At 47.1% G+C, this 27,092-nt stretch overlaps 1 protein-coding gene across 1 annotated transcript; it reads left to right on the top strand.

Moving 5' to 3' along the window:
* Window positions 1-6,115: 6,115 nt before the first annotated feature.
* LOC310684534 (chemerin-like receptor 1) lies at window positions 6,116-20,745 on the top strand. Its single transcript, XM_083455845.1, has 3 exons — window positions 6,116-6,190; window positions 8,577-8,651; window positions 16,796-20,745. Exons 1-3 carry the CDS (start codon window positions 6,180-6,182, stop codon window positions 17,760-17,762), a joined length of 1,053 nt encoding a protein of 350 aa, XP_083311971.1. The 5' UTR covers window positions 6,116-6,179; the 3' UTR covers window positions 17,763-20,745.
* The last annotated feature ends 6,347 nt before the right edge of the window (window positions 20,746-27,092 follow it).

The following is a 27,092-nucleotide window of genomic DNA, read 5'->3' as shown; positions in this document are numbered from 1 at the left end:
AAAAGTGTTGAGCTTTTTGGGCAGTTTTGCAAAAAAAGAAGCAGCAGCTATTTTAAAAGAAGATTGCCTAAATCGACACTTTCAACATTAGTTGCCGTGCCTTCAGATTCCCCCAGCGTAGGGGGTGCAGGGGGGGCCGGCCGCACCAGGTGCAACATCTGGGGGTTAGGGTTAGGGGGCGCAAATCCACGGCTTAGGGGGTGGAAATTACTTGCCTTGCCCCGGGTGCTGACAACCCACGCTATGCCACTGTCTGGATATGTCTGGGAAATTTCAGACATATGGCAACCCTAGTTCTATGCATGGTGTAATAACTAAGGATAAGGACTCTGCAAAAATGACTGTGGTTGCAATACAGGGAAGGGGGCAGGCACTGGAGCTGAAGGAAGGCTCCAGAGCCACCAGAAGCAGAGGCTCCTAGTTGTGCCCAACATTGAGGGGGGCCATCGTGTGTTGCATGAGTATCAGTCTTTTTTCTGTGGTAAGGGCACAGAGTCCATTCATATTGTCCTTTAGTAAGGTTCCATGTGCTGGGTATATAATTCAAAAGGATATTTGCAGGGATGGTAACCGGAAGTTGGGATAAAAGCACTTGAGGCAGTGGAGCACAGGGAGATGAGGTGGGATAGGATTCGTCTCCCTTTACCCAAAACGATGGTAAGAATTAGACACTTTCCCTATATAGAATCTCTTGTTCTGTATGTGAAGCTTGCCCATTGCTATTAAAAACTGCATGGCCATGCCCTCTGGTGGCTAGATTTATCTACAAGGCACCGACTTTGTTGTTTAGTCGTTTAGTCGTGTCCGACTCTTCGTGACCCCATGGACCAGAGCACGCCAGGCACTCCTGTCTTCCACTGCCTCCCCCAGTTTGGTCAAACTCATGTTGGTAGCTTCGAGAACACTGTCCAACCATCTTGTCCTCTGTTGTAATGTACACAATGGATACCTCAAATTCCAGCCTTTACTCTGGCTTTGATGAATCTCTCTCTCTCTCTCTCTCTCTCTCTCTCTCTCTCACACACACACACACACACACACACACACACACACACAATGTGTATTCAAGAAGAAATTCCTCTCTCCTGCTCCTGGAAATCAAGTTCATTTCCCTGGCCTTTAGAAACACCGGAGCAGCAATTCCTTCAGGGGATGATATTTGGAGAGAGCGAAAACGCTTGAAGAGTCACATGGGAGCATTAAGCTCCCCACAAACAGATCTACCTTTTTTTAAAAAAATGTTTAATCGTTTTTTCGATACAAACATCAGCCGCAAAAGACACATACAACAAAAAACATAGTAACAATAATAACACAATTTGACAATTCAGATTTGAATACACTGATATACCTATGACAACACCATTTTTAAACAATATTTTCCCACCTCTCTCTCCTCCCCCTACTTCCCACCACTATCCGCCTTATCGCTTTAATGTTCGTTCCAGATTTCTTCATATTTATCCATTCTTATTTTGCGTCGACATGCAATTCGTTCGAAGGTAGCTAATCTGTCCATATTATCAACCTATGTGCTCAATTGAATCTTTTTGCAGCTCTTCCAATTCATCAAAACAAGTTTTTTTGCTTCTAATATAGCACGGTACATCCATTGTTTTTATCCCTAAAGATCTACCTTTATTTTTTAAAATTAGAGCACCATGCACACACACACACACACACACCTGTTTTATATATGAATGAGCAAGGCAGATCTATGAACAGCAAACATACCACCCTCTTGATGTTTAGTTTTGAAGTTTTGATGTAACATTAAAGCTCTGCCACTCTTTACAGATGAAATGGAACATAAGCATGCTGCCCTCTCGTGGCAAAAGAGAGATGCGTCCACAGATTTCAGACACCAAATACATTCAGTGACTGTAATTTGTGGTTCCACCTCGAGGTGAACTCTAATTTCTCAGATATTTTTGAGGAACTGTCTCAAAGTTTTCTTTTTCTGAATGAGGAGGCGTCCACCAAATTTCACCACCTGTGAATGCATCTTAAGCAATTCTTAATGAACTTCACAGAAAGGTCTTTAATCTGCAAGCACAATTCCTGACATAAACAGGCTACTAGCACCGAGAGGTTTAAAAGAGGAATACAGTGGTACCTCAGGTTAAGTACTTAATTCGTTCCGAAGGTCCGTACTTAACCTGAAACTGTTCTTAACCTGAAGCACCACTTTAGCTAATGGGGCCTCCTCCGGCGGCTGCGCTGCCAGAGCCCGATTTCTGTTCTCATCCTGAAGCAAAGTTCTTAACCTGAAGCACTATTTCTGGGTTAGCGGAGTCTGTAACCTGAAGCATATGTAACCTGAGGTACCACTGTAGATACATTAGGACCCCCACTGTGGGTGCCCAGCACGCATGCACCATGCTGCAATGTCATGAGTTGCAGTGTGCATACCCTCCAACATTTCTCCAATGAGAATAGGGACATCCCATAATAAAACATTAAACATTTTTTTGGAAAACCTCCCTGTACAGGATTGCCTTCAAACAGCTCGGGGGTCAGATAACTACATCCCCTCCAACATTTCTCCAATGAAAATAGGGACGTCCTAAGGAAAAGTGGGACATTCCAGATCAAATCAGAAACCAGGATGGCTTCTCTAAATCAGGGACGTCCCTGGAAAATACGGACACTTTTAGAGGCAAAGTAGGTGTTGAGCAGTTTCCTCTGTCGCCCAGCAACATTTCTCTGTCTTCTCCACACCAAGGAGCTACTACGTGCTTGTTCTTCCTCTTCCATAATGATAATTTTACTATTTATACCCCACACAACGTACTGGGTTGTCCCAGCCACTCTGGGCAACATCCAACATATATAAAAACATAATAAAACATTAAACTTCTCCATATAGGCTTGCCTTTCGATGGCTCGGGAGACGGATAACTCCATAGCCTCCAAAATTTCTCCAGTGAAAATAAGGACATACAGGGGCATAGCTAGCTGCTCTGGCACCCGGAGCAGCATGGGCGGGGTGTGCCACCCACAGGGGTGCTGCAGTGGTCCGCCAGGGGGGAGGCGTGGCGAGCTGCCCACGGAGTCTACCTGGCAGATGCAAGCCCCATGCTGCCGTTTCGGACAGTGCGGGGCCCCGAGCCACCGTGTCAGGAGTACGTGCAGGAGCCAGGCCCTGTGACCAGTAGGACTTTGCTGGACTGGGGCCTTCCTAAGTTTGTTCTGAATTGGCAAGGCGCAGCCGCACAGGTGAGGCCGAATGGTAACTCACAGCACCTGGTGGCAAGAGCTGGGAAGGGATATAAGGTCAGCATTTCCCTTCGGCTCTTTGCCACAGCAACATGTTTCCTGCCTTGCTGTGTTTTACTCCTTGATCCTTGGACCCTTGACTTTGTGACTCCTTGCTTCTTGATCCTTGAACCCTTGACTTCGTGACTCCTTGCTTCTTGATCCTTGGACCCTTGGCTTCTTGACTCCTGGCTCTCTGACCCTCGGACTCTTGGCTTTCTGATTCCTGGCTTCTGGACTCCTGTTCCTGCTCCCTCCCCGCCATCTTGCCCCCGGTCCTGATGTACCCAGCTGGGACTTCGATCTCCCATCAACCAGACTGTGACACACAGCGTCACTCCCAGGAGAGATGCGTGACTCGGGCATGCTGCAGGCCAGGCCCCGTGGTAAGTGCCTCCCCCCACGGCGTGCCATTTTTTCACCCCCCCTCAAGGATGACACCCAGGGCAAACAGCAGCCCCACACACCCCTTCCTACGACCCTGCTACCATACCCTCCAATATTTCTCCAATAAAAATAAGGACATTCTAAGAAAAAGAGGGACATTCTGGGATCAAATCAGAAACCAGGACAGCTTCTGTAAATCCAGGACTGTCCCAGGAAAATAGGGACACTTTTTTTTTATAATAACTTTTTATTAATTTTCCAAAAAATATTTTGTCCACATTTAACATTTGCTTTATACATAGACATCTTTTGGACTCCCATCAGCCTATCTGACAATTCTCCATATTCTCTCTACGTCTCACATTTCTTAAATTTATATTGCACTTTATCACTCTTGGTCTTAACTTTCTTTTCAAACAACATTTCTATCAATCTTTTTCACAAAGCTTCTTGAAAGCCAACAAGCGTTAGTTGCTCCTCACATTCGTTTTTGATATATTCTGTAAATTTGCTCCAGTCCTTGGAAAATCTCTGGTCGCGTTGGTTCCTTATTTTTCCAGTCAATTTGTCCATTTCTGCATACTCCATCAGTTTCATTCTCCATTCTTCCTTGGTCGGTAGGAAATTAGGGACACTTGGAGGGTTTGTCTCTAGCTATTGAACTGATGTCCTGTTTGCGGGCTTCCCAGATGCATCTATTCAATTGCTGTGGGAAAACAGGAAGCTGGACCAGATAAGCCTTTGGTCAGATCTAACTGGCTTCTAGTTGTGCTAAATTCAAACAGCGCACCCCCTTCCCTTTCAAATAAAATAAAAAGCTAAATAAATAACATTCCCCCCAGCATCACTGCCTGAGGCAACTGCGTTACTTTTACCTCACAAAAGAGGCCTGGCCTTGTACCTTGGAGAGAAGTCCTAAGGGTTTGCCAGTACTTCGTAAATAAAAATAAAAATACAAACTCCAGAGGTAATACATCTTTTTAAAAATTATCCAGGGAAGTGATTCAGAGTAAGTAGCGCTAACTATGAGGAACTGGGCGATTTGTAAGAAGGCCTGTATGTTGCCTCAGATGCTATCCCCCTTGGCTCCCATTGAAAACCTTAAAGAATTGTCCAGAGGAACAAGAATATATATGTTTTATTTTTATTTCAGAATGATTCAAGGAACTAATTCAGTGAGTCACACTAAACATGAAGCATTGGGCGATTTGGAACCAGGCAAGGATTGTTTCCTCAGATTCTATCCCCTGGCTGCTGTTGAAAATATGAAAGAGTCGTTCAGAGGAACAGGAAAAGTCATTGAACCTCCAAGCTTAGCTCTTGCTAGGGTTTGGTTGGCTGAAAAGCAGGAATTGGTACTGGGGGAAAGGCATAAACAAAAGCAGGTGCTTAAGCACCACAGCGATTCAGGCAAACACGGCAAAAATAACGTGGGAGGCAACCATTTCAAGTTACCGGTCTCTGCAGCCACAAAAGGCGCTGTGATTCACCCTCGGAGGCACACTCCATTGTCTCTCGAGACAGATGGATGCTAACAAGGACCCTGTCCTGAGAACCCTAGGAACTGTAGTTTGTTAAGGATGCTGGGAATTGTGGTTCTGTGAAGGGTAAACTACAGTTCCCATTATTCTTGGTGTTTAGGCAGCCGTAAAATTGCTATTATGTACTGAGCAGCACCAGCAGAAACCAGCAAGGGAACCCCAGGGTTCAAAAACAAAGGGAATTCAAATGTATTTTCAGGGCTGCCGCCTTTAGTTTTCCAATCGCTGCTACTGCGCCTTTAAGGACAGCTGCTTATTTCAAAAGCATTATCAGGTTATCGTGTTTCTCTCTGTCTTATGAAAAGCTTGACTTGCTGGTTTCTGCAGATCAAGCTGCTGTTAAGGCACAAGAATGGAGCAGACTAGTTGTATCTTTTATTGTTGATCTGTTGGCAACAACCACCCGAGTATTTTAGACCTCCTCCTCAGCTGATCTGATGCTTCTCTTCTCTGCTCTTTTCCTTCCCTCTCCATGTAGGATCTCCTGGCCTCCTCCCCAAAGAAAGCTTCAACCTTTTACCAGCTATATTCCTGCAGAAAATATACAGGTGCAGCTTTTACCCTGAAGGAAAGGAAGATGCTACCCTGTTAGATCATTCCTGTCCAGGCATCCGTTAAAAGAGCAAGTTGCTTTTGTGAGGGGAAAAGACAACAGTTCTCCTTTCTTACAGGCCATCCCTTTTCTCAAAGAGGGCTGCCTCTGTTTCCTGTTGCAGACCATGATCTGTCAGGAGAACACTAGTAACACCCCAAGGATGGTAATAGAGGAGCAAGGAAGAAATGTCAGGAAGTGGTTTGTGCAAAATGTTTATGTGGGAAGTGGGTGTTACCATTCCTCCCCCCCCCCCATGTAAACTCTTGAGCATTCAAAAGCAGCCAGAATTTCAAGAACCGAAACTTTCTCCAGCGCTAAAATTCCATCCACAGCAGGAAAAGCTGTACCTGTTGAACTTCTGCATGCTGAGTGGTTGTTAAAGGCCCAGGACTCCTCTTATGGCAAAAAGGTAAGTTTTACATAGAACCCTCCAGGCAACTTTTGATTACTCTGAAGTCAGTGCAGCTCAAAGAGGAAGCTGTGTTAGTCTATTGTAGTCAAGAAAAAGTATTTTGGTACCACGATAATGCATTTTTTCAATTTCTTCATGCAATTTGTAATAATAATAATAATAATAATAATAATAATAATAATTAATAATTAATAATAATTTCTTTATAGCCCACCCATCTGGCTAGGTTTCCCCAACCACTCTGGGCAGCTCCCAACAGAATACTAAAAACACAACAAAAGATCAAACATTAAAAACTTCCCTAAAAAGGGCTGCTTTCAGATGTCTTCTAAAAGTCAGATAGTAGTTTATTTCCTTGACATCTGATGGGTGGGCGTTCCACAGGGCGGGCGCCACTATCGAGAAGGCCCTCTGCCTGGTTCCCTGTAACTTCGCTTCTCACAGTGAAGGAACGTCCAGAAGGACCTCGGTGCTGGTCCTCAGAGTCCGGGCTGAACGATGGGGGTGGAGACACTCTTTCAGGTATACTGGACTGAGTTAGCCCACTGGCCCTTACAACAATTTTGTAAAAGTGTGATTTGCCCCATATCATAGAATTGTAGAGTTGGAAGGGACCCTCAGGGTCATGTAGCCCAGCCCCCTGCAATGTAGCTGTCCCATATGGGGATTGAACCTGCAACCTTGACATTATCAGCTCTGCACTCTCGCCAACTGAGCTATCCAGGATATCATCTTATCATTTCTTTTCTGTCTGCATTTCAGTGTGGTTTCATATTGTAAGTCAGGCATAGGCAAACTCAGCCCTCCAGAGGTTTTGGGACTACAACTCCTATTATCCCTGACCACTGGTCCTGTTAGCTAGGGATGATGGGAGTTGTAGTCCCAAAACATCTGCAGGGCCGAGTTTGGCCTATGCCTGTTGTAAGTGGTCTGTTTGCTAAAAGGAGGCTATAAAATTGTCAACAGGGTTGTGTCCTCCAGCTGCAAGATAATGACATGTTGTTATCTTTATTGTCACCTCCCCTGCATGCCTCCAAAAACAACAACAACAACCAGGGGCAAACAAAGGCTAACTGACACCCAGGGCGGGGCAAACTGCTGGCTGCGCACACTTTGCGCCTGTTAGAATTCCTGCTCCATGATTGCAGTCAGGGGATTGTTGTCTTTCACGTGACTCCACAGACTCCACGTGTTTTGCCTCCACAGAGTGGGAAGTGACGGAAACAGAATGTTTTGTGTTACTGTGTTCCTTGAAGTGGGACTATTGTCTTTTGTTCTTCTCTTTGCTGTCGCACTCATGCACTGTATGTAGTGGCTTGTGGCTGCAGCGGCAACCGAGGGATCCTGCTGCCGTCTGCACAGCACTCGGGCAGCTCCGGGGGCAAGCTGCTATGTACAGCACATGTGCTGCAGCACTACACACAGCACATGTGTGCAGCACCGTGCATGCGTTGTACATAGCGGTTTGCTGCTGGTGCCCCTCAAATGCTGTATGGATGGGGGCGGATCCTCTTCTCGTGACTGCAGCCACGAACAGAGGATCTTCCACATGTGGCTGCAGGGGCACAATGGCTGCTCCCACCGCCGCGCCCAGGGGTGGTGGGGCAAGCACCCCGTGGGGTGCCTTTTTGTCACCCCTCCAGACACGACACCCAGGGCGCACTGTCTGCCCCCCTTGCGATGCCACTGACAACAACTATCACTCAGATTATCAGAAAGCAAGCTAATGCCTGAACTTTCACTTGCACCTGTGTTGCATCCTTCTTTTATGTCCAGGGTTGTTTATCACCATGGTGCAGCTGAAAGAGAGGAAAAGGCAGAGGAAGAGCTGGAAGGGGGGGGGGGTTGCACTAGCACAGTTTTTCGTCTTTCCTTTGAACATGGGGCCCTCCAGATTTTTGAGGCAGGAACCATCACCCTTGACCATTGCCCATGCTGGCTGCTGCAGACAGGAGTTGTAGTCCAAAACATTGCGTTGGGGGAGGCTGCATTAACCCATCCATTGTCTGCGAGGGAGACACCCCCCGCTCCCTATTGCATCAATTCTATTGGGCAGCTGAGTTTCTTGCTACCTTATAGACCGGCTTGCTCCTTCCAGCTTCAGCACTTGCTCTCGTGCTCTCTCCCCGTGTCTCACACGCTCCACATCTCCCTCACGCACAGGAAGACAAAGATATGCCAGCGAGCCCCGCATCACCTTGCAGGGAACAGCTAATCCGCTTCTCTGACACTCAGTACTTGGGGGCTTTTCAGTAATAGACGGAGCATTAGCTTCATTGCCCACAGCACTGGGCTCAGGTCATCCTACCGGGTCTGGATCAAACAGCATCTTCCACTCTTCTTCGGGAGCTAGCAGAAAATCACCCACACCTTCTGCCAGCAGATGGACAGAGGAGGCGGCAGCCAGAACTCACTGCCTTTCTAACCTGTTGAAGAGACTGACCACACCTGAAGCAAGGTAAGACAGCTTGATCCCAAAAGGGTTTTTCTCCTCCTCCTTTCCCTCTTATACACCAGCTCCTTAGGATGGTGATGGAGAGATAATGGGTTGTATTCCATGCTAGTCTTACTCAGAGTAGTCCTACTGAAGTGAGCGGACATGACTAACCAGTGTAACAACAAAAGCCTTTCCAAGACCATCTCCAACAAACTTGTCATTATAATAATAATCGCCTTTTTCATGCGTAAGGAGGTACGGAACTTTGTAAAACCACCTGTTTCTAACGATGGATAATAATTAACAACCTGACGACAAAAGCCTTTCTAAAGCCCTATCCACCGAATTATTACAAGAGTAATTACCTTTTTAAAACCATAACTGGGGAGAGATCCAACTTTGTAAAACCATCTTTTTCAATGGATTTAGGTCCAAATTAAAAAGTGGGTAGGAACAGTGTTCGGTCTTCCTGCTTTCCCCCCTCCATACATGATCATGCGCACACTCCCCTGTGCTAGAAAAGGATATATAAGATGCATCCTTTTAACACGCAGGTGTATTCCCCCCCCCCCCTTTGGAGGTGCTTTGGGGAGTTAGAAATCTGGTGCTGTAACGTGGCCACAGATAACAGGTGGTAATAGGACCGTTTCATAGATGGGGAAACTGAGGCAGAGGCGGACATAAGTGTTTGGGTTGTTAATCCCTACATATGTCTACTCAGAAGTAAGTTCAGTGGGACCTATTCCCAGGTAAATGAGTATGTGATTGCTGCCGAAAGGAACTCTATATAAATCATCTTATTAGATGTGACTTAAAGTCCATGCTGCCTGGTGCTTTGCCTTCAAAAGTGACTAGCCAAATGTCTTTGAGAAACTCACAATCAAGGCAAGAAAATGATTGGAACCCCTTGTTCTTTATTCCCACCTAGCATCCCACAAGGGTACACTGATTCTGAATATGGAGGCTCCATTCTCTCCTTTCATTTCTTTAAGGAAACCCAAAGGCAAAGAGGCCACAATTCTTCCCTAGATCTTGGGACCCTTCAATGCTTGTTCTAAAGAGCAACTTCACAGGTCACAAAATTTCTGCCCGGAAAGCATTTTCACGCAGTGAAACTGTCTGGTATGTGGGTGGGTGTGGGTATGTAGGGGAGAGGGACTCTCACACCTGGGGGGTTAATTCTGTTCCCTGCAGGTAAATTGCTCTCCGTATAGGAATTCTACAGTATGTGGAGAAGCTTCTGCTCTGTTTAGTATGCTGCTACATGAGGCAGCGTAAATCATAGAATTGTAGAGTTGGGACCCCAAGGATCATCTAGTCCAACCCCTACAATGCAGGAATCTCACCATGAATGCCTTCCTTGTTCTCTTATAATGGCAGTGGTGCCCACCTGAGGTTCTGGAACTGAGTTCTGGAACTGAGTTCTGGCTGAAAAAAAGCCCTGGCTCAAACATTGTATATCACTAAAACGTCACTTGGAACTGTAATTAAAACAAGACAGAAATTACTAGAGTGCAGAAGTGGAGAGGAAGCACAGATCTAAGTAGTTTTCCACTCTAGGCAGAGGTCAGAGTGGCTTTCCCCTCGCACCACTCCTTTCCTGGGGAAAACCAACTCTTTAGTGCTAAATCAGAACAAATGTCAATACGGAGAAAACTCGAATTGTTGTTTGCTCCAATTGAGCACTAAAGAGTGGTTTTCCCTGGGGGTGAAAGCAGAGGACAAGATGAAACTGTGTCCTAAGAGTACAATGAAAGTGCCAAGTGGCTCGCTGAAGTGAGGGAGTTCCATTGCAAGGGGCCACCACAGAGAAGGCTCTCCTGTGCACCACTGTCCCTGGGATCCCAAAGGGTTGTGGTACCATCAGCAAGAGTCTCCCCCACTCACATCAACATTTGGGCAGCTGTGTGTGTGTGTGTGTGTGTGTGTGTGTGTGTGTAGGCACTCCTTCAGTTGTTTGGGACACAAGCTGTTTTGCAGCTTTGTAGGTAAGGTAAGGTAAAGTCCAGTCAAAGGCGACTATGGGGTTATGGCACTTGTCTCGCTTTCAGGCCAAGGGAGCCGGTGTTTGTCCACAGACAGCTTTCTGGGTCATGTGGCCAGCATGACTAAACCGGTTCTGGCACAACAGAACACTGTGATGGAAACCAGAGCACAAGGAAACACCATTTACCTTCCTGCCACAGCAGTACCTATTTATCTACTTGCATGGGCATGCTTTGTATATCAATATGACCACCTTGAATTGGGCACCTTGGAAAAAAGGAGGGATATAAATGTCAGCAATATGGGTTTTCAGGAAAATTTTGAACTGGGAAAATGCCCAGATAATATTGTCATGCAAATTAGGATAATTTCCATAGTGTAACAAATCAGAAACAAACCAGTTTGCATTGGGGATGGGGGGATGCCCTAAAACAAAGTTAGCCAACGTGGACCCTCCAGATGATGTTGAATTCCCATAATTTCTTTTCTTTTTCTTTTGGAAGATTTTTTTTTTTTACAGTTTTATATTGAATCAAACAACACAATATAACATTTGTCATATAAAAGAAAATGAAACCCCACCCCCCACCCCGTGAGTTCCTTCAACTTCCCCTTCTGGTTCTTTAAATATTTACTACTACTGCTTATGTATTGAACTCCCATAATTTCCTGGCACTTGCTGGTTGGGGCTGACGGATGAAATCTGGAGAGCACTATCCTGGCTACCTGCCCTAGAGAGTAATCTAATTTAACAAGGTTTATTTTACTTGTATTTAGGCTAAACAGTTTGAAAGTACAAAGCTTGGCTAATATTGTACTCACAGCTGGCACCCACTCATGGTTACTAATGAACTTATAAAAGGGAATTTTCTTTCCCGCGGAAAAATTAAGCAGCGCAAGATTTTTCTGCCCGGCAACACTGATCAGTGCAATAACATAATTAGATTTTATTAGGCAATAGATATTGGAGCGGATACCCTTCTTACAATAGGAGAGGCGGAGGTAGGGATACGGCTTTAAGACGAAAAGTCCGAAGGATCGAGATCCCTTCGTCGTCTGCTCACCAAGGCGACGGGAGTGGCGTCCAGTGGTCAGAGCGGGAGTTCGGAGGGCGTCGCGCTGTGTTCTCAAGCCTCGATTAAACCTTTCCCTCCCCGGCCAACTCTTTCCTCCGCCTTGTCTGGAGAGAAAGCGCTTAATGAATTAACAGCTCGCCGGCGGCGCGCCTGGCGTTTGTTAGCTGTGCGTGCGTTGAAGCAGCTGGGCGCGCATCAATTAGCGCGCCTAATGGGCCTTGGCGGCTCCGGAGCACGTGGCCCTGCGCTCCCCCGACGGCTCCGGTGTCCCAAAGCGGCCCGCGGGGCCGGCTGGCTCATCCTAATCCGTCATTATTAGCAAACCTCCCGCCGTCGCCACCGGGGACGAGGGCGCAGGAATGGGAGCAGGCGAGCCTGCCTGCAGATCTCCCGCCCCGTCGCGGGGAGGTTGATTGATGAGCCTCATGCAGAAGGAGAGGCCCGCTTGGAGGCAGCTAACGGGCTGAATAGCAGGGGCGAGGCGCGCCCCGCCCGCTGCCTGGACAACCGAGCGCCAGTATTGGCGCACATACCCACCACCGGTGGCTACATAGAATCAGAATTGGAAGATACCCCAAGGATCATCTAGTCCAACCTCCTGCCATGCAGGAATAAGCGGCTGTCCCATACGAGGATGGAACCTGCAACCTTGGCGTTATCAGCACCACGCTCTAGTCAACTGAGCTATCCAGGCATAAGAGGCAGCATAGTTCAACAGGTCGCGCTTTCCCTCCTATGGAGGAGGGAATGCTGGGGAAAAACCCCACACCGGTTGAACACCTGCCTCCATGCATCAATAAGAACCCCCTTTCCCAGTTCCCCTCCAGGCTCCATCTTTAATAAATAAGGAAGCTTTTAAAAAAGAAGAGGCACACTGCGCTTTGAACAGTTCCAGCTCGCGCTACCAGCCCTCCGTGGCTTGGCCTGATCACTTCCCCGACTTCTCTCCGCTCTCCATGGAAATGTAAAGAATTCCTGCCTTTAAGGTGGTGCCAGAAATATTGGAGCAGAAAGGGATTGCGGCGCGCATCTGAAGGGGCAAACGTGCTCTTGGGGTTTCGCTTCCCTTTCTAGAGAACTGGGGGTCGGGACGGGACCCTGGAAATTCGGCCGTAGTTATTGACACGAAGGGACAAGCGGGGCGCAAAAGCAGCATCTTCGCAGTCATCTCCCCTGCTTAGTTCTCTACAGAGATGCACCCCGCTAACTCTGTTCTGTGCTGCCTTTGTAAACGATGAAGGAAGGTGCGTTATATCCAGTCAGACCGCTGGGTGAAACACCAGAATTGGAGGTGCCTGTCTAATTTAGTAGCTCCACATTAGCGGTGCCATGTCATTAAAGGCCTTACTAAATGAATATGATGTATTTGTCGCGTGACAGTATTGTAGTCCAACAATATCTGGCAGCCTGCGGATTCCTGTCCTTGTGCCTAGAGTCCCATCAACATCATGGCATGCAGTGCAATTCTGGTGAGGTAACCAGTTGCAAAAGTCTTCTTCGATGATCACTGGTAGCTGAGTAAGAGTGTCTTCCCTGAGGTCTTAACAGTGTGTTTCTAAGTGACTGTGGAGGCCAATTTTGGATCCGCACATCCTTCCACAGTGGGGACATAGGTTTCTGGGTAGGAGTTGATCACGGTGAGGATTTGCCAAACGTGCCTTCCTCTTAGCTCGTTTTGCCCTTTCGTCCTGAATTCGTGCTTGTTCCAGGCATCCGAACAACATGACCAGCCCAACGAAGTCGATGTTAAAGTAATAGGGTGCAAAATGTAAACATGGGCATTTTGCTGCAAAATGATGGCCAGTTCCTTTTTCATGTATCATCAAGAAACGGAGGAAAGGTGCCGTTTTCAAAACCTCCCGCGGACTGGTGACTTTTCTTTTCACTGGCCTGGCTTTTTGTACTCAATACACAAAGTCGGTTGAGAACAGTTTTCCCTGACACAGAGAGTGTGGAATTTTCCCCTGCTTAACTTCTGTGCTGGGCTGCTGTTAACAGCAGAAGAGCAGGGGGTTAGTAAAACATGGTGGTCTTGCAACCCCCAGCTACCTGCATACCTTTTTTATTTTGCTGTTTCCAGGTTGTATGCCTCTGGGCATTTAAACAGCAGCTGGAATGAGTTTTGAGAAAGGTTGCACAATGCGTACCACCCACACGCAGAGAGCTTCTAGGTTACAGCCGTCCCCAGCAGGCCAGACGCAACAATAGCGATGTTATTTATACAGCCGCAGGAGTGTTGCATAACAAGATTGCATACAGATGGTGATCTCCAGCAGGGATGCAAGAAGCGGAGCCGAAAACCTAAGTTCTCATCCGAGAGAGATCCAGCAGATTTTTCTCTCTCCTCCAAATCTGAATTGCCAAAATTCTGGATTTAAGAATAGTCTTATATTAAACCCCCCGCCACCATCAAAATTATCATTGCACAACTGAACTCTGAATGCTATTAACAATGTTACAAGCTGAAAATTCAGTGTGGTGTAGTGGTTAGAGTGTCGGACTAGGACTTGGAAGACCAGGGTTCAAATCCCCACACAGCCAGGAAGCAAACTGGGTGATTTTGGGCCAGTCACTTACCTACCTCACAGGGTTGTTGTGAGGATGAAATGAGGAGGAAGAGAACCATGTTTGTTACCTGGAGTTCCTTACAGGAAAGGTGGGTTGTGAATGCAGAAAATAAAAATAAATAAGACGTGCTATGATTTCAAAAAAGCTCTCACGATTTTCTACATTTGTTTTTGCAAATCCGAAAGGAGAGACTAGATCCACCAGTACCTTTCCCCCGATCTACGTCATTAACATATTCCTACATGTTTGCCTTCAACATGAATGTTGAATTTAGAAAGAGAGGCACTGTGGGGTTTGGGTGCAGGAGAACTGCCCTCATAAGGGCTTGGCACATGTCATCACTGACCACCTCCCACCATGGCAGCTCTGCTTGCTCTACCTCTTCCCATCTCTTGGCAACAGAACATCTCTACAACCCCTTATGCAACTTTCTGCTTTGAACGGTGCTTCATTCATCCAAGCTGCCCTCCAGCTCACACTCCTCCCTCCCCTCTGCTCTGCGTAATATTCCCAGCTACAAAGAAGTTGTGCTGTAACCAGAGCAACAGAAATTGCCCTTGAGAATTTCACTTACTGAGATATATATATATATATTTAAAGTAATTGCATAGGGTGGTGGGTGGGTGGGTGGGAGAAAGGAGTGGTGGAACAGAACTGAAAAGGGAGTACAGGGTTCTCCTCTGGATGAAAACCCAGAAATCCTGGCCCCTCCAGTCAGGCAACCTTTTCCCCCCCTTCACTCGTAGATCCTAGAGGAGGCTTAGTCCAATAGGGTGAACTGGGCACTGCCCCACCAATCTGTGTGCCCTTAGCCAACCCCCTACAAGTCTGCCTTCTTTTTTTCCATATCCATATCTATAGCTGTCTGTCTGTCTGTGTGTCTATCTATATCATCTATCTATCTATCTATCTATCTATCTATCATCTATCCTATTGAAGTTTTCAAATCATAAGGACAAATTTACAAAAGGGAAACAAGAAAGAGAGGAGAAAGATAAGATCCCTCAATTAATTACCAATATGCTAAATGCATGGTGGATCAAACAAAAATGTTAATCTTAATTCTCTTGTGGGTTTTTCCATGTGTACACCATATGAATATGATCAAGACAAGATAAGAGAGCATGGGTGTGTTGTGTCTTATTGTTTGCATTTCCATGCAACTCATAGCAAAAGCTAGAAGGACCACCCACCCATATACCTCCTTATTCTACTCTTACAAGCCACCTAGATTTTAGTGGCTGAGTACATGGAGGGCTGAGTTTTCCCTTTGGGTTGCAGACTCTTGGATAGAGTGGCCATGAATGGAAAGAGGAGGGTGGGGGGTTGAAAAGCTGCAGCGAGGATGCAGAACACACCCTGTCGCCCTTTTATCCCTGCTCAAAATAATGGTGAAGTTGATGGTGCTTATCATTTAGGTGGTGCAGTGATGGCCAAGGACCTCATGTACCCCAAGTCCAGAGTATGAGAAAGTGCTGTTATTGTGGAAATTACAGCACCTAACCCTGGACAGCTCCCTTAGCCTTGATGTGCCTTTGCAATGAGCACTCAGCACAGGAACTTAAGAATAACCTTCCTGGATCAGACTAAAGGCGCCTCTGGTCCAGCCTCCTATTCTCCCAGAGGCCAGCCAGATGTTTTGGGGAAGCCTGCAAGCAGAACCCTTGGGCATCAACACTCTGCTCACCTGTGATTCACAGCTTCAGGCATTCATAAGTACGCTGACACTTGACAGTGGAGGTAGAGCATAGTCACCATGGCTAGTACCCTCCGTGATTTTGTCTAATCCCCTTCTAGCATCATCCAAACTGGTGGCCATCTCTGCATATTCCATAGTTTTAATTATGTGCTGCAGGAAAGCAAGGGATGAGCTCACGCCCCACTCAGTGCCACATCCGGGCCCATAGATCCAGGGGGAACCTCAAACCACTACAACTTATTCAAAGTGGTTTCCAAACCTCCTTTCCCCGCAGACCACTTGACAATTTCAGAGGGTATTGGTGAATCACTATTTCTGCCTTTTGCAACCATTGTAATGTGCTAGATGCTGCATGATTCTAAATTGCATTACTGTTGCTTCTTTTATTTCTTAAATATGCATTCCATTGAATTCAGATTGCATTGCAGTAAAATACAATATAAGAAATGGAAGAAGCAATAAAAATACAATCAAAACCAATGTGTATGCAAGGAATGCGCCATCTCTTTTCTTCAACCACAAATCCACACACTGTGGACAACCTGAATGAAGCTCCTAGACTACTGGTGGTCCATGAACCACAATTTGGGAACTCATGACCTATTCCACCTGTGACTGTTTGGCCATCCATGATACACTAGTACAGGGATGGGATATCTGTGGCCCTCCAGTTGTTGCTGGGACACAACTCCCATCATCTCTGACCTTTGGCCACGCTGACTAGGGCTGATGGGAGTTGGAGCCCAACCAATGTGCTCTCCACCCCAACATAAGTGATGGCACTATATAAAAATTATAATTAATGGGTTTTCTCTCCTCCTCCTTCTCTTTGGCAGGGAGATGTCAACAAGCCCAGCAGGCAATGTCTCCTCATCCTCTCTGGTCCTGGAGGAAGCCACTGTGCGCAGCACTGTAAAGATCATCACTGGAGTGATCTTCAGCTTCATCTTCCTAGCTGGGGTGACTGGGAATGGGATAGTGTTGTGGGTCACCGGCTGGAAGCTCCGCTGGACCTCCAACACCATTTGGTTCTTCAACCTTGCCTTGGCCGACTTGGCTTCCACCTCCCTGATCTTCGTCACAGTGTTGAACTTGGCCCTGGACCTGCACTGGCCCTTTGGCTCAGTGGCCTGCAAGGTGGCCAACTGCCTTTTTGGGCTGAGCGTGTGCAGCGGTGTCCTGCTACTCAGCTCCATCAGCGTGGACCGCTGCGTGCTGGTGGTGGCCCCTGTCTGGTGCCAGAACTATCGGACCCCGCGCCTCACATGGGGGACATGCGGGCTCCTCTGGATGATCTCCCTCACCTTCTTCGTCCCCAGCTCTTACTTCTTCACTGAGATCTCAGTGGAGAAGAATAACCGGAGCTCCTGCAACAACCTGGACATCTTCCAGGACTGGCAGGAAGCAGAAGTCCTCACCATCTGCATCTTTCTCTACCAGTTCCTCCTGCCCTTGCTGGTCATCTCCATCTCCTACACCATCCTGGTGGTGACCATGCACAAGAAGAAGCTTAACAAGTCCAGCAAGCCCTTCTTGGTGGTTACCAGGGTGGTCTTCTGCTTCTTCCTCTGCTGGCTGCCCTACCATGCCCTGGCTCTGGCAAGGATCTCTATGGATGCTGTTCCAGATGCTGTGCACCTGGTGGCCATCCCTCTTTCCAAGTGTCTGGCCTTGTTCAACAGCTGCATCAACCCCTTGCTCTATGTCTTTGTGGGGCAGGAGTTCAAGGATGCAGTGAGGAGGTCCTTGCTGCAGGTCTTCAAGACAGCTTTTGAAGAGGCACCAGTGGCCACCAGTGTTTGAGATAAGCAACTGCCAGTGTTGCAGAAACCAGAGAAGGCACTCTTCTTTTTAAAGTCACCGTATCTCATCACAGTGTTCCATTGACTGTGCAGATGGAGAGGATCCCTAAACACAGACCTGTGTATACTGTGCATTTACATACAACAACATTCTGCAGCAAGGTCCCATGCAGTGACATTCTGCAGCCTATATCCAATTCTGCAAAACTGACATTTTCAAGGTTAAAAAGAGAATTATCCTATTCCTGCTCATTATAAGGAGGGACAAGGAATTAGGTACTGAAAGCTCACCTCTGACAATTAGAAATCCTGCTCAGGTTTCCCTTTCTTGAATCCTGAGATTTCCCATCCACCTTCAAGCCTTTTTTTGCAATCACAAGGGCTAGAAACTGGACATTTTAAAAATAAGGCTGAGACTCACAAGGTGTCAGGGCTGGAGTCAGGCACAGGTCAGCACGAAAGACACAAGGCTCTGTTGCCAGTAAAGTCAACTATTTATTCAAGGAAATGGCAGACAACTCCGCAACCCTTCCCAGCAGGTCTTGCCTCTATGGAGCAGTTGCCCGGACTGAAGGTCCCTGTCTCCCACCCTTTCTAAGGCTCCTCCTCTCCCAGATGTTTTCCAAGCAGTCTCAAACTGTGTCTGCGCACCTCTGGTCTCTGTCCTCCTCTTTATTCTGTGTGTTCTTGGAGACCAGGGGGGAAGAGAGCTTGTCACAGTAGGAGAAGCAGACTGTCTGGATTCTTCAGCAGCCTCTTGACCCCGCCCTCCTCTGCTTCAGCCTTGGAGTCTGAACTGCTTCCTGTCACCGGCTCTCCCTGCTCACTAAACTCCATTGCCCCTTCAGCATCCAGCCCTGCCTCTCCTGCTGACCTCTCTTTAGTGTCCCATCACTGACTCCCAGGCTCTGAGCCTTCTTCCTGTGGGGTTTCCCTCGGGGGTTCCCCGGCTGGTGCCTCCCACCACTCCTCCCTGTCCAGCTAGTCCCTGACACAAGGTAAGACATTCTACTCCGCCCTTGTGTTGTCAGCATTGGTAAATGCACACAACTCTGCCAACCTGGGACTTCTCAGCCCTCCTTGATGCCTCTTAGTCCTGATCACCAGTGGGCTGTGTAATCCTGCCCAGAGGTGTACCTAAGCTCCCTCGGCAAGGAGCTGCATTGGTGCCCATCCCCTCATTCCTTGTACCCTTGGAAAGGAGCTGTATTGTCACCTCTAAAACTGGGAGAGACAATGAGCCAGAAACTCAAAACGCTTGCTCACTCCACCAGTGAATTCCTCCATGGCCGTTGGGGTCAGGTCTGCTCTGTGATGGCCCATGCCAGCAGCCAAAGTCCTCCACCAAGGCACCCAGATGAGCCTATGTGCCTTGCCTGGCCATCCAGAGAAGCAGATGAGCAGCCTGGAGAGCACACAAATGGGCAGGTGGACTCAGCCACTCTGAGCCAGAGTGGCAAGGCATGATTTTTGTGCCCCGCCCCGGGCCTGCGTCCTTGGTGGGGACCAACCTTACCAAGCCCCTGGTATGCCCCGATCCATATCTACTGAGATTTAAGTCCTATTGTGATCAATTGGACTTACTCCAGGGCAGCGTTCCCCAACCTAATGCCCTCCAGATATCATTATGACTCCAATTTCCATCAAAACCTGCCAACATGGTGGACAGTCAGGGGCAATGGAAGCTGTAGTGACAACTACATCTGGAAGGCAACCGGATCAGGAACTATATCCTTGCCTCTCTATTGTTTTAGTGAGCAAAGTTCTGTGAAGTTGGGTGTGACATTTTCCAGCTTTACCCTCGGATCCTATTCAGCAATTAGCCGGCTTCTGCATTTGTTCTTGAAGATGCTGCTCAAAATAGCCTCTATTGCCATCCCTGGAAAAATGAAGTACTGTACATCTTCTCGACCTTTTTGCAACTTTCCCATGGACCACTTGGATGGAGCTGATGGACCACCAATGGTTCATGAACCACAACTTGAGAACATTTAGTTTACAGGGTGTCGGAGGAGCTTTTTGTAGTGTGGAAACCTGCCACGTCGCTGCTTTGTGGTGAAGTTGGGCCCAGCAGGAGACCCCCACTTTTAGACCATGGCCAGCCAAAGATGGAGGCTGGAGGTGAAGAATACAAAATTGCTACTACCCACTAAATAACAGAACTATAATTCAGCAGGGAGTTGTCTTGCCTAACTCCCCCTCTCCTTGTGTGTGCCTCTTCTAAAATAGTGCATGCAATCTACAGTTTTTATAGGTGTTTCGTAAAGAGTTATTTTTTTCTTAATGGTGTACCAATAAATTGGGGTGGGGGAGTGCTTTTTAATCACTCGCATGGAATGTACGGAGCTGCCTTACACTGAGTCAGACTATTGGCCCATCCAACTCACTATGGCCTGCATGGACTGGCAGCAGCTCTCCAGGGTTTCAGAAAGGGAGTCCCTCTCAACCCTATGTAGAGATCCCAGGGCGTGAACTTGGGAGCTGCTGCAATCAGGGCAGCTGCTTCAGTCCTGAGCCATGGTGTTTCCCTGAATGCTTTTAACTCAAAATGCTTTTAAATCTGTCTTAACTGATTCAGCACCAGCACCTGCTTTTTTTGTGTGGTTTTGGGTTATTTCTTTTCTCTCTCATACACAAAGTGCATTTGATGATTTTTGAGCAAATTCCTCATTTTTCAAATTTGGCCTACTAGTGTTTCTTTATAATCCCCAGGGGCATTTCATAGAATCATAGAAATGCAGTTGGAAGGAAACCTGAGCATCATCTAGTCCAACTCCCTGCAATGCATGAATATGCAGGTGGCCCATAAGGGGATCGAACCTGTGATCTTGGGCTTATTAGCACCACACTCTAACCAGCTGAGCTAACTCATGGTCCAGCAAATTATCTGACCATTGCAAATGTTTTTTATTGAGGGGGGATGCAAAAATGGGGGACCGTTCCATCCCAACCCAGCTGCTGACTGAAAGATAAGGGAGTGTTGTGTGTGTAGAGTAGAAAGGGAGAATAATTATTATTATTATTATTATTATTATTATTATTATTATTATTATTATTTATTACCATTGGACCTCAAGATGACATTGCAGTCCATCAGCCCCACTCAGTATGCCTGATGTTCAGAGATAATTGGAACTGCAGTACAGCAACATCAGGACCATCACCAGCTTCCCACCCCTGATGTAGAGAGAACATCTACTGCAGCTGGATTGAGGAAGGCAATTAAGTGTGAACAGGGTTTTTTCACCAAGAGGTGGTGGGTCATAGGGAACTGGCATAATGACTGGATTCCCTGAAACACCAGCACCCCCAATTTCTCAGCTTTTTAATATCCCCAGATTGCATTTTGTTTGTTTGTTTTCATTTTGCTTGCAACAATGAGGGCTAGAAACTTGATAATTACAGAAGAAACTGCTGCCCGGATGTGCTGAATACATGCAGCTAGGGTTGCCACCTGCCCTGCGTAAATACAGGATTGTCCCGTATTTCAATGTGAAACGCTACGTCCTGTATTGATACAGTTTTGTCCTGTATTTCAGGTCTTCGCTCTCAATCTGTGCCAAGTTAAGAGATCTGCTCCAAACGCATCTGTTTGAAAGAGTGTGTGAAAGGTCATGTATTTAAGCTCTGGATAGCCAAGCACAGACAGATTTACAAATCCATGTGTATGTATGTGCAACAAATTCCAGAGAGGCCATCCTGTTAGGTTGAAATAGATTGTAATGGATTGCTTTGAAGACACTTCAGCACCAGCTTGGGGGGGGGGGATTCCCTCTAACCCCCCCCCCCCCCCGTCCTGTATTTTGCCAGAATAAAGGTGGCAACCCTACATGCAACATGGGAGAATGTTCAAAATGCTCTTTCAGTCACTTGACATCGCTGGTGGCCTTCGCAAACCCTGTTTCAAGAGAAGTGTAATTTCCCTTTCTATACACCGTTCCCCCCGCGACTTCTCTTCAGCTTGCATCTGCACATTTTGATTACCAATCAAGATCTCTGTGGGATTGTTTGAGACTCCTGCTCATCAAAACCGATGTTTACAGAGATGAAAAGAAATGACTTTTGCGTACCCGTAACAGGAAACACTGCCCACCTCATTGCTGTCGACACTGTGCCTGCCGTCTCCGATGCCTGACTCATGCGATGCCCAAGACGTTTTGCTGCCTTTTGCCAAGGACAAGATGACTTTGCACTGACCGTTCCAATGAACAGAACTCAACTTAAGTGGCAGCTGAGAACTGAAATACTAGCTATGGGGGGAACTGCAGCCTCCACCGCTGCCGGATGCAGCAGGCTAGCTTCACGGCCACTGCCAACCAGGGCAGCTGCCTCACTCTGCCCAATGGTAGGGCCATTCCTGTTGGGCCTGCTCCGATACCCCCCTCCAGAAACGAGGTTGTTCCCCTCCTGCTTCCCCTCACAACTCCCCTCACCCCTTATGCAATCACTTGCGAGTGTGTATGAAGCAACACTACATACCAGGGGCATTAGGGCTCTATCAAGCAAGGATAGAAGCAGTTTTTGCTTTGCTTTTTTCCTCCGCATAAGCTTTTAAGCAGGCAGCAATTTGTGGCATCATGCGTCAAGTGTGCCTTGTCTCTTTCAGGGTTTGTGGTGGCGGCAAAGAGATCGAGAGATGTAGCTGGAAGTCTGAAGAGTCGCAAGGCTCAGCCCACACTGTTGACTTCGCCGCTTTTTCAGCAAGTGTCCCAGAGTTCATTCCTCCTCCTGGCTGCTGAGTTCTGCAAGGACAGCACTCGGGAGGAGGAAACTAATAAGCAAGGCAGGCAAGGGTTGGCGAAGGGAAGGCAGAAGCTAGTTGTTCAGCACATCCTTTGCCCTAATGAACGAGCCTCCATTGGTGACTGCATGCTCACCTGCTCCTGGTGAGGCCATGAACTGCAAAAAAGGAGTGGCACCCTCTGCTCATCTTTTCCTCTGGATTGGGCCCACAGAAAATGGAAAGCTGTGACATCGGCAAGGACCTACCCAGAGAATCTTGCCCAAAGCTCTCCTCTGGCCAGCACCCAGATTGAACTCTCGGTGCTGAAAACAGCATCCAGTGACAAAGTCAAATGCATTGGAGTGGGGGCTCTGCTGCTAAAACACCTGCAGCAATAGGCTTGATTGAACCACTGCTTCCTCCTGCTTTCAGGTCAGTGGTCCCCAAGGAACCAGGATCTGGGCCATCTCGGCTTAGGCTCCTCCCCCAGAATCTGCTGGTGCGAACTCTGCACGGCTGAGATGTGAGATGAGGAAGAAGAATCACCAGTGTACCTTTAAATTATTACAGTGGTACCTCGGGTAAAGAACTTAATTCGTTCCGGAGGTCCGTTCTTAACCTGAAATTGTTCTTAACCTGAGGTTCCACTTTAGCTAATGGGGCCTCCCGCTGCTGCTGCCTCTGCGCCACAGCCGCATGATTTCTGTTCTCATCCTGAAGCAAAGTTCTTAACCCGAGGTACTATTTCTGCGTTAGCGGAGTCTGTAACCTGAAGCGTCTGTAACCCGAGGTAAAGGTAAAGGGACCCCTGACCATTAGGTCCAGTCGTGACAGACTCTGGGGTTGCGGCGCTCATCTCGCTTTATTGGCTGAGGGAGCCGGCGTACAGCTTCTGGGTCATGTGGCCAGCATGACTAAGCCGCTTCTGGCAAACCAGAGCAGCACACGGAAACGCTGTTTACCTTCCCGCTGGAGCGGTACCTATTTATCTACTTGCACTTTGACGTGCTTTCAAACTGCTAGGTTGGCAGGAACAGGGACTGAGCAATGGGAGCTCACCCCGTCACAGGGATTCGAACCGCCGACCTTCTGATTGGCAAGTCCTAGGCTCTGTGGTTTAACCCACAGCGCCACCCACGTAACCCGAGGTACCACTGTATTATTATTATTAATTTGATCTGCATACCACCCTATACCCACAGGTCTCAGGACTGGCTCCAGGCAGAGTGGGAAGGTCCCATTATTTGCATGCTGTTCAGGCATTGCAGTGAAAGGAATATCTGCTTGCCAGCATCTCAATACAGGCAGAGGGCCCGGCGATTTAACATGTGCCAGCCTTTCCACTTTGCATGGAGCTCCCTAATCCGCAACACTTTTATTAATTATTGTTGAATTTCACAGTTGAATTAGTTGATGTCATTAATCAGCAAAGTACTGACCTGGCTGGTTTGGGAAAGGGGAGGGGAAGTTGCCAGAAATGCAAGGAACAAGACTGGTTTTCAAATCAAAACAGCTTGCTTACTTCTCTGTGAATAGGGAGGTTTTGAAGTAGGGTCTACTTCCACATCTGACAAAACCACAAGCTCCACCCCAGGCCTTGCCCCGTTACCAGCACAGCTATTAATTTTAAGAGCTAACAAGTCTAAGTTTGTATTGCCGTGTGACACAAGGCAGTAGGGCCAGACTTCCGAAAGCAGCTTCAGAAATGCCTTTTTGGGATTTCCTGTCCTCTAGTTCAACTCAGTTTTGAACAAAGAACCATAATGCCTCCAGCTTGACAACAGCTTATCCCTCTGAGCCGGAGTCTAGAAATCATAGAATGAGTCCACTCATTTCCCGTATCCTCTGGTTAGAATATTGCGAGCTCATTGTGCACTGCAAATGGGGCTTTCAGCATGGTCTATCAGTGATGCCTAATTGGACTCAAGGATTGTTATCCAGAGAGCCTTAAGTGTTCCTTTGATGGCTGTAGATGTTCCTAAATGGGCAATTCGAGCCACAGAGACAGGTGGTCTGCATATGATAGCGCTTTTACAGCTGAAAGGGTCCTAGCGAGGAGCAGGGGTTAGGGAGGTAGGTAGGTAGGTTAGTGTTGCTTGAAGGGAAAGCACCTTAGGCTGAAGGCCACGCAGCTCTGGAGATTGTTGCCTTGAAGACTTGCCTCTTTGCCTCCACTCGTGATCTGCTTGTGTGCTTGTCAATAAAGCAAATGTTACAGACTGCAGATTTCTCTTGTGTTCCTCTCTGGAAAGCTAAAGGGTAAAGGGACCCCTGACCATTAGGTCCAGTCATGGCCAACTCTGGGGCTGCGGCGCTCATCTCGCTTTATTGGCCGAGGGAGCCGGCATACAGCTTCCGGGTCATGTGGGCAGCATGACTAAGCTGCTTCTGGTGAACCAGAGCAGCGCACGGAAATGCCGTTTACCTTCCCACCGGAGTGGTACCTATTTATCTACTTGCACTCTGACGTGCTTTTGAACTGCTAGGTTGGCAGGAGCTGGGACTGAGCAATGGGAGCTCACCCCGTTGCGGGGATTCGAACCGCCGACCTTCTGATCAGCAAGTCCTAGGCTCTGTGGCTTAACCCACAGCGCCACCGGTGTCCACCTGGAAAGCTAAGTGGGGTGCATTTGGTGGGTTTCTGGTTATGACATCATCTCACAACTTCCGTTTCCTGAATGACTGCTGTGTTACGTCCCATTGTCGGCCCTGAAACTTTCCCCTCACTTTGGACTTCAGGGTCAAGTGGGAAGGGACTTTGTGCATGCTCAGAAGTACTAATCGTGGGTGTTAGGGCACAGCCTTCGAGATACACCTTCAACAGCTGGAATGTGGGGGTTTTTCACGCCCATGACAAAATATCCTATGCTCTCTCCCCCTGCTGATCCTCTCAAGCAAAATACCCCACATTCCTCGTTGGAATGTCCTCATAATTCCCCCAACAGGTCCAGTTGTTTGCCCTAACCTCTACGTTAGATTTTGCCACCAGATGCTTGAAAATTAAGCCCAGCTGCATAACAGCCAGATTTTTTTTTAATTATTAATATCTCTTAACAATGACATTTGGCCAAACCTGTTGGTTTCTCTTCCAAGCATTCTGCCAAAGCATGACCAGAATACAAAAAATGGGCTAAATAAATGAAAATTTAATGCAGTGACACCAAGGAATAGTAGTTGTTTGTTATCAAAGCCCCTCCAGAAATTGAAGCTGTTCCAGCTCTAAAAGAGCTCTCTCCTCCCAAGGGAGATGCAAAGAATATTTGCTCAGCAAAACAGAGAGAACACACAGAGCTGAGTACACGGAAAGTAGAAGGGGGTAGTTTTTCAGAAAATAAAGGACAGAACGTCCCCCTCCTTCCCCAATTCACTGTTGTTTTTTTAATAATTTTTTAAAAATTAGTTTTCCAATATATCCCCAACAACCGCCAAATTATAACAGTAATAATTAATTCCCAAATTATATACCATTTTCAAAGTGCCAATCAACTATCAATTAATACATTTTAGTTAAAGTGGCTCCCCGCATGGTTTGGGTGCATTTCTGATCTTATGTCACTGTGTTCCATAATCTTAATTAATGTCAGTTACATTTTAGTTATAATAATAATCCCTGTCAGCAGCTACATAATTAATGTTTTCCATTCGTGATGTTACAATATATAAATTTATAAAGCTTCAAACAAGGAACTCAAACTATTATCTTTATTCTGCCCTGTGTGTGAAAACTTGTTATATCCATGGAGATTCCTTGTGTCCATATATGCTGTTGTCTCTTTAACTTCCCAGTTGCTGTTTTCTCCCATCGTGGCTTGGGGCAGAACTGAATCTCAAAGTTTCTCAGGGGTTTTATCTCTCCCCGTCCCCTGCTTCAATGTTTCGGAACAAGCGACAGTCTGCTAGAAACCATTCTGCCTCAATAGTAAAACATGTTGCAGATCTTCGCCATTTCCCTCTCAGCCTAGGAAAAGGCGGGCAGTTTTCGAATGTGCTGAAGATTTAATCCTTTCCAACTCCGCAGCATTCTTATCACAGCCCCCAAATTATTTTCCTTCCAGCAAAGATTTATGGCCCAATTAAACTTTATCTTAGATTACATTCCATCAGTAGCACACACAAATCTAAATTTTCCTTGTCTGCTGTTTATAAATGGAGGTGAAAGGAACTACTCTTGCCTTTCCAATACTGTTATACTTGAGCTTCCCCTCCCCCTTTCATTTCAGTGTTTCCATTTTTGCTTGTTAATATCAGTATTACTCCAACATCCCTTCCTCACTTCTAAATATATTCCAGAGAGGATTGCCAAATCCTAAATATAGAAAACGTGGGCTTCCCTCTCCCTCCAAAGAAAATCATATCTCAATTCAAACCTTTGATCCATGTAGCTGGTATATTCCCACAGTATGTTGTTGCAATCCTTTCCCACCATGTGCCAGTACTTTAAAGCAGATTTAACATCCAATTAAACAGAGAACTTCTGCTTCTTAATGGTGGTATAGGAGGGTTTTCACCAGGTGAGGTTTTCTTGCACTCAGCGTCTTGCTGCCTCTCGCATCCCATGCCAGAGCGAGAGCCAGGTACTTGGACAAACTGCAAGTGAAGCCCATTCTC

Source organism: Podarcis tiliguerta (genome assembly GCF_965153285.1).
Source record: "Podarcis tiliguerta genome assembly, chromosome: 8".
NCBI classification, from domain to species: Eukaryota; Metazoa; Chordata; class Lepidosauria; order Squamata; family Lacertidae; genus Podarcis; species Podarcis tiliguerta.
The sequence above is the reverse complement of the archived record's forward strand: the minus strand, read 5'-3'. Positions and strand labels throughout refer to the sequence as shown.

Bases quoted from the DNA above. Each gene is read 5' to 3' on its own strand.
- LOC310684534 (XM_083455845.1), top strand. The intron at 8,652-16,795 runs GTAAGACAGCTT...TCTCTTTGGCAG, and splicing joins CTGACCACACCTGAAGCAAG to GGAGATGTCAACAAGCCCAG.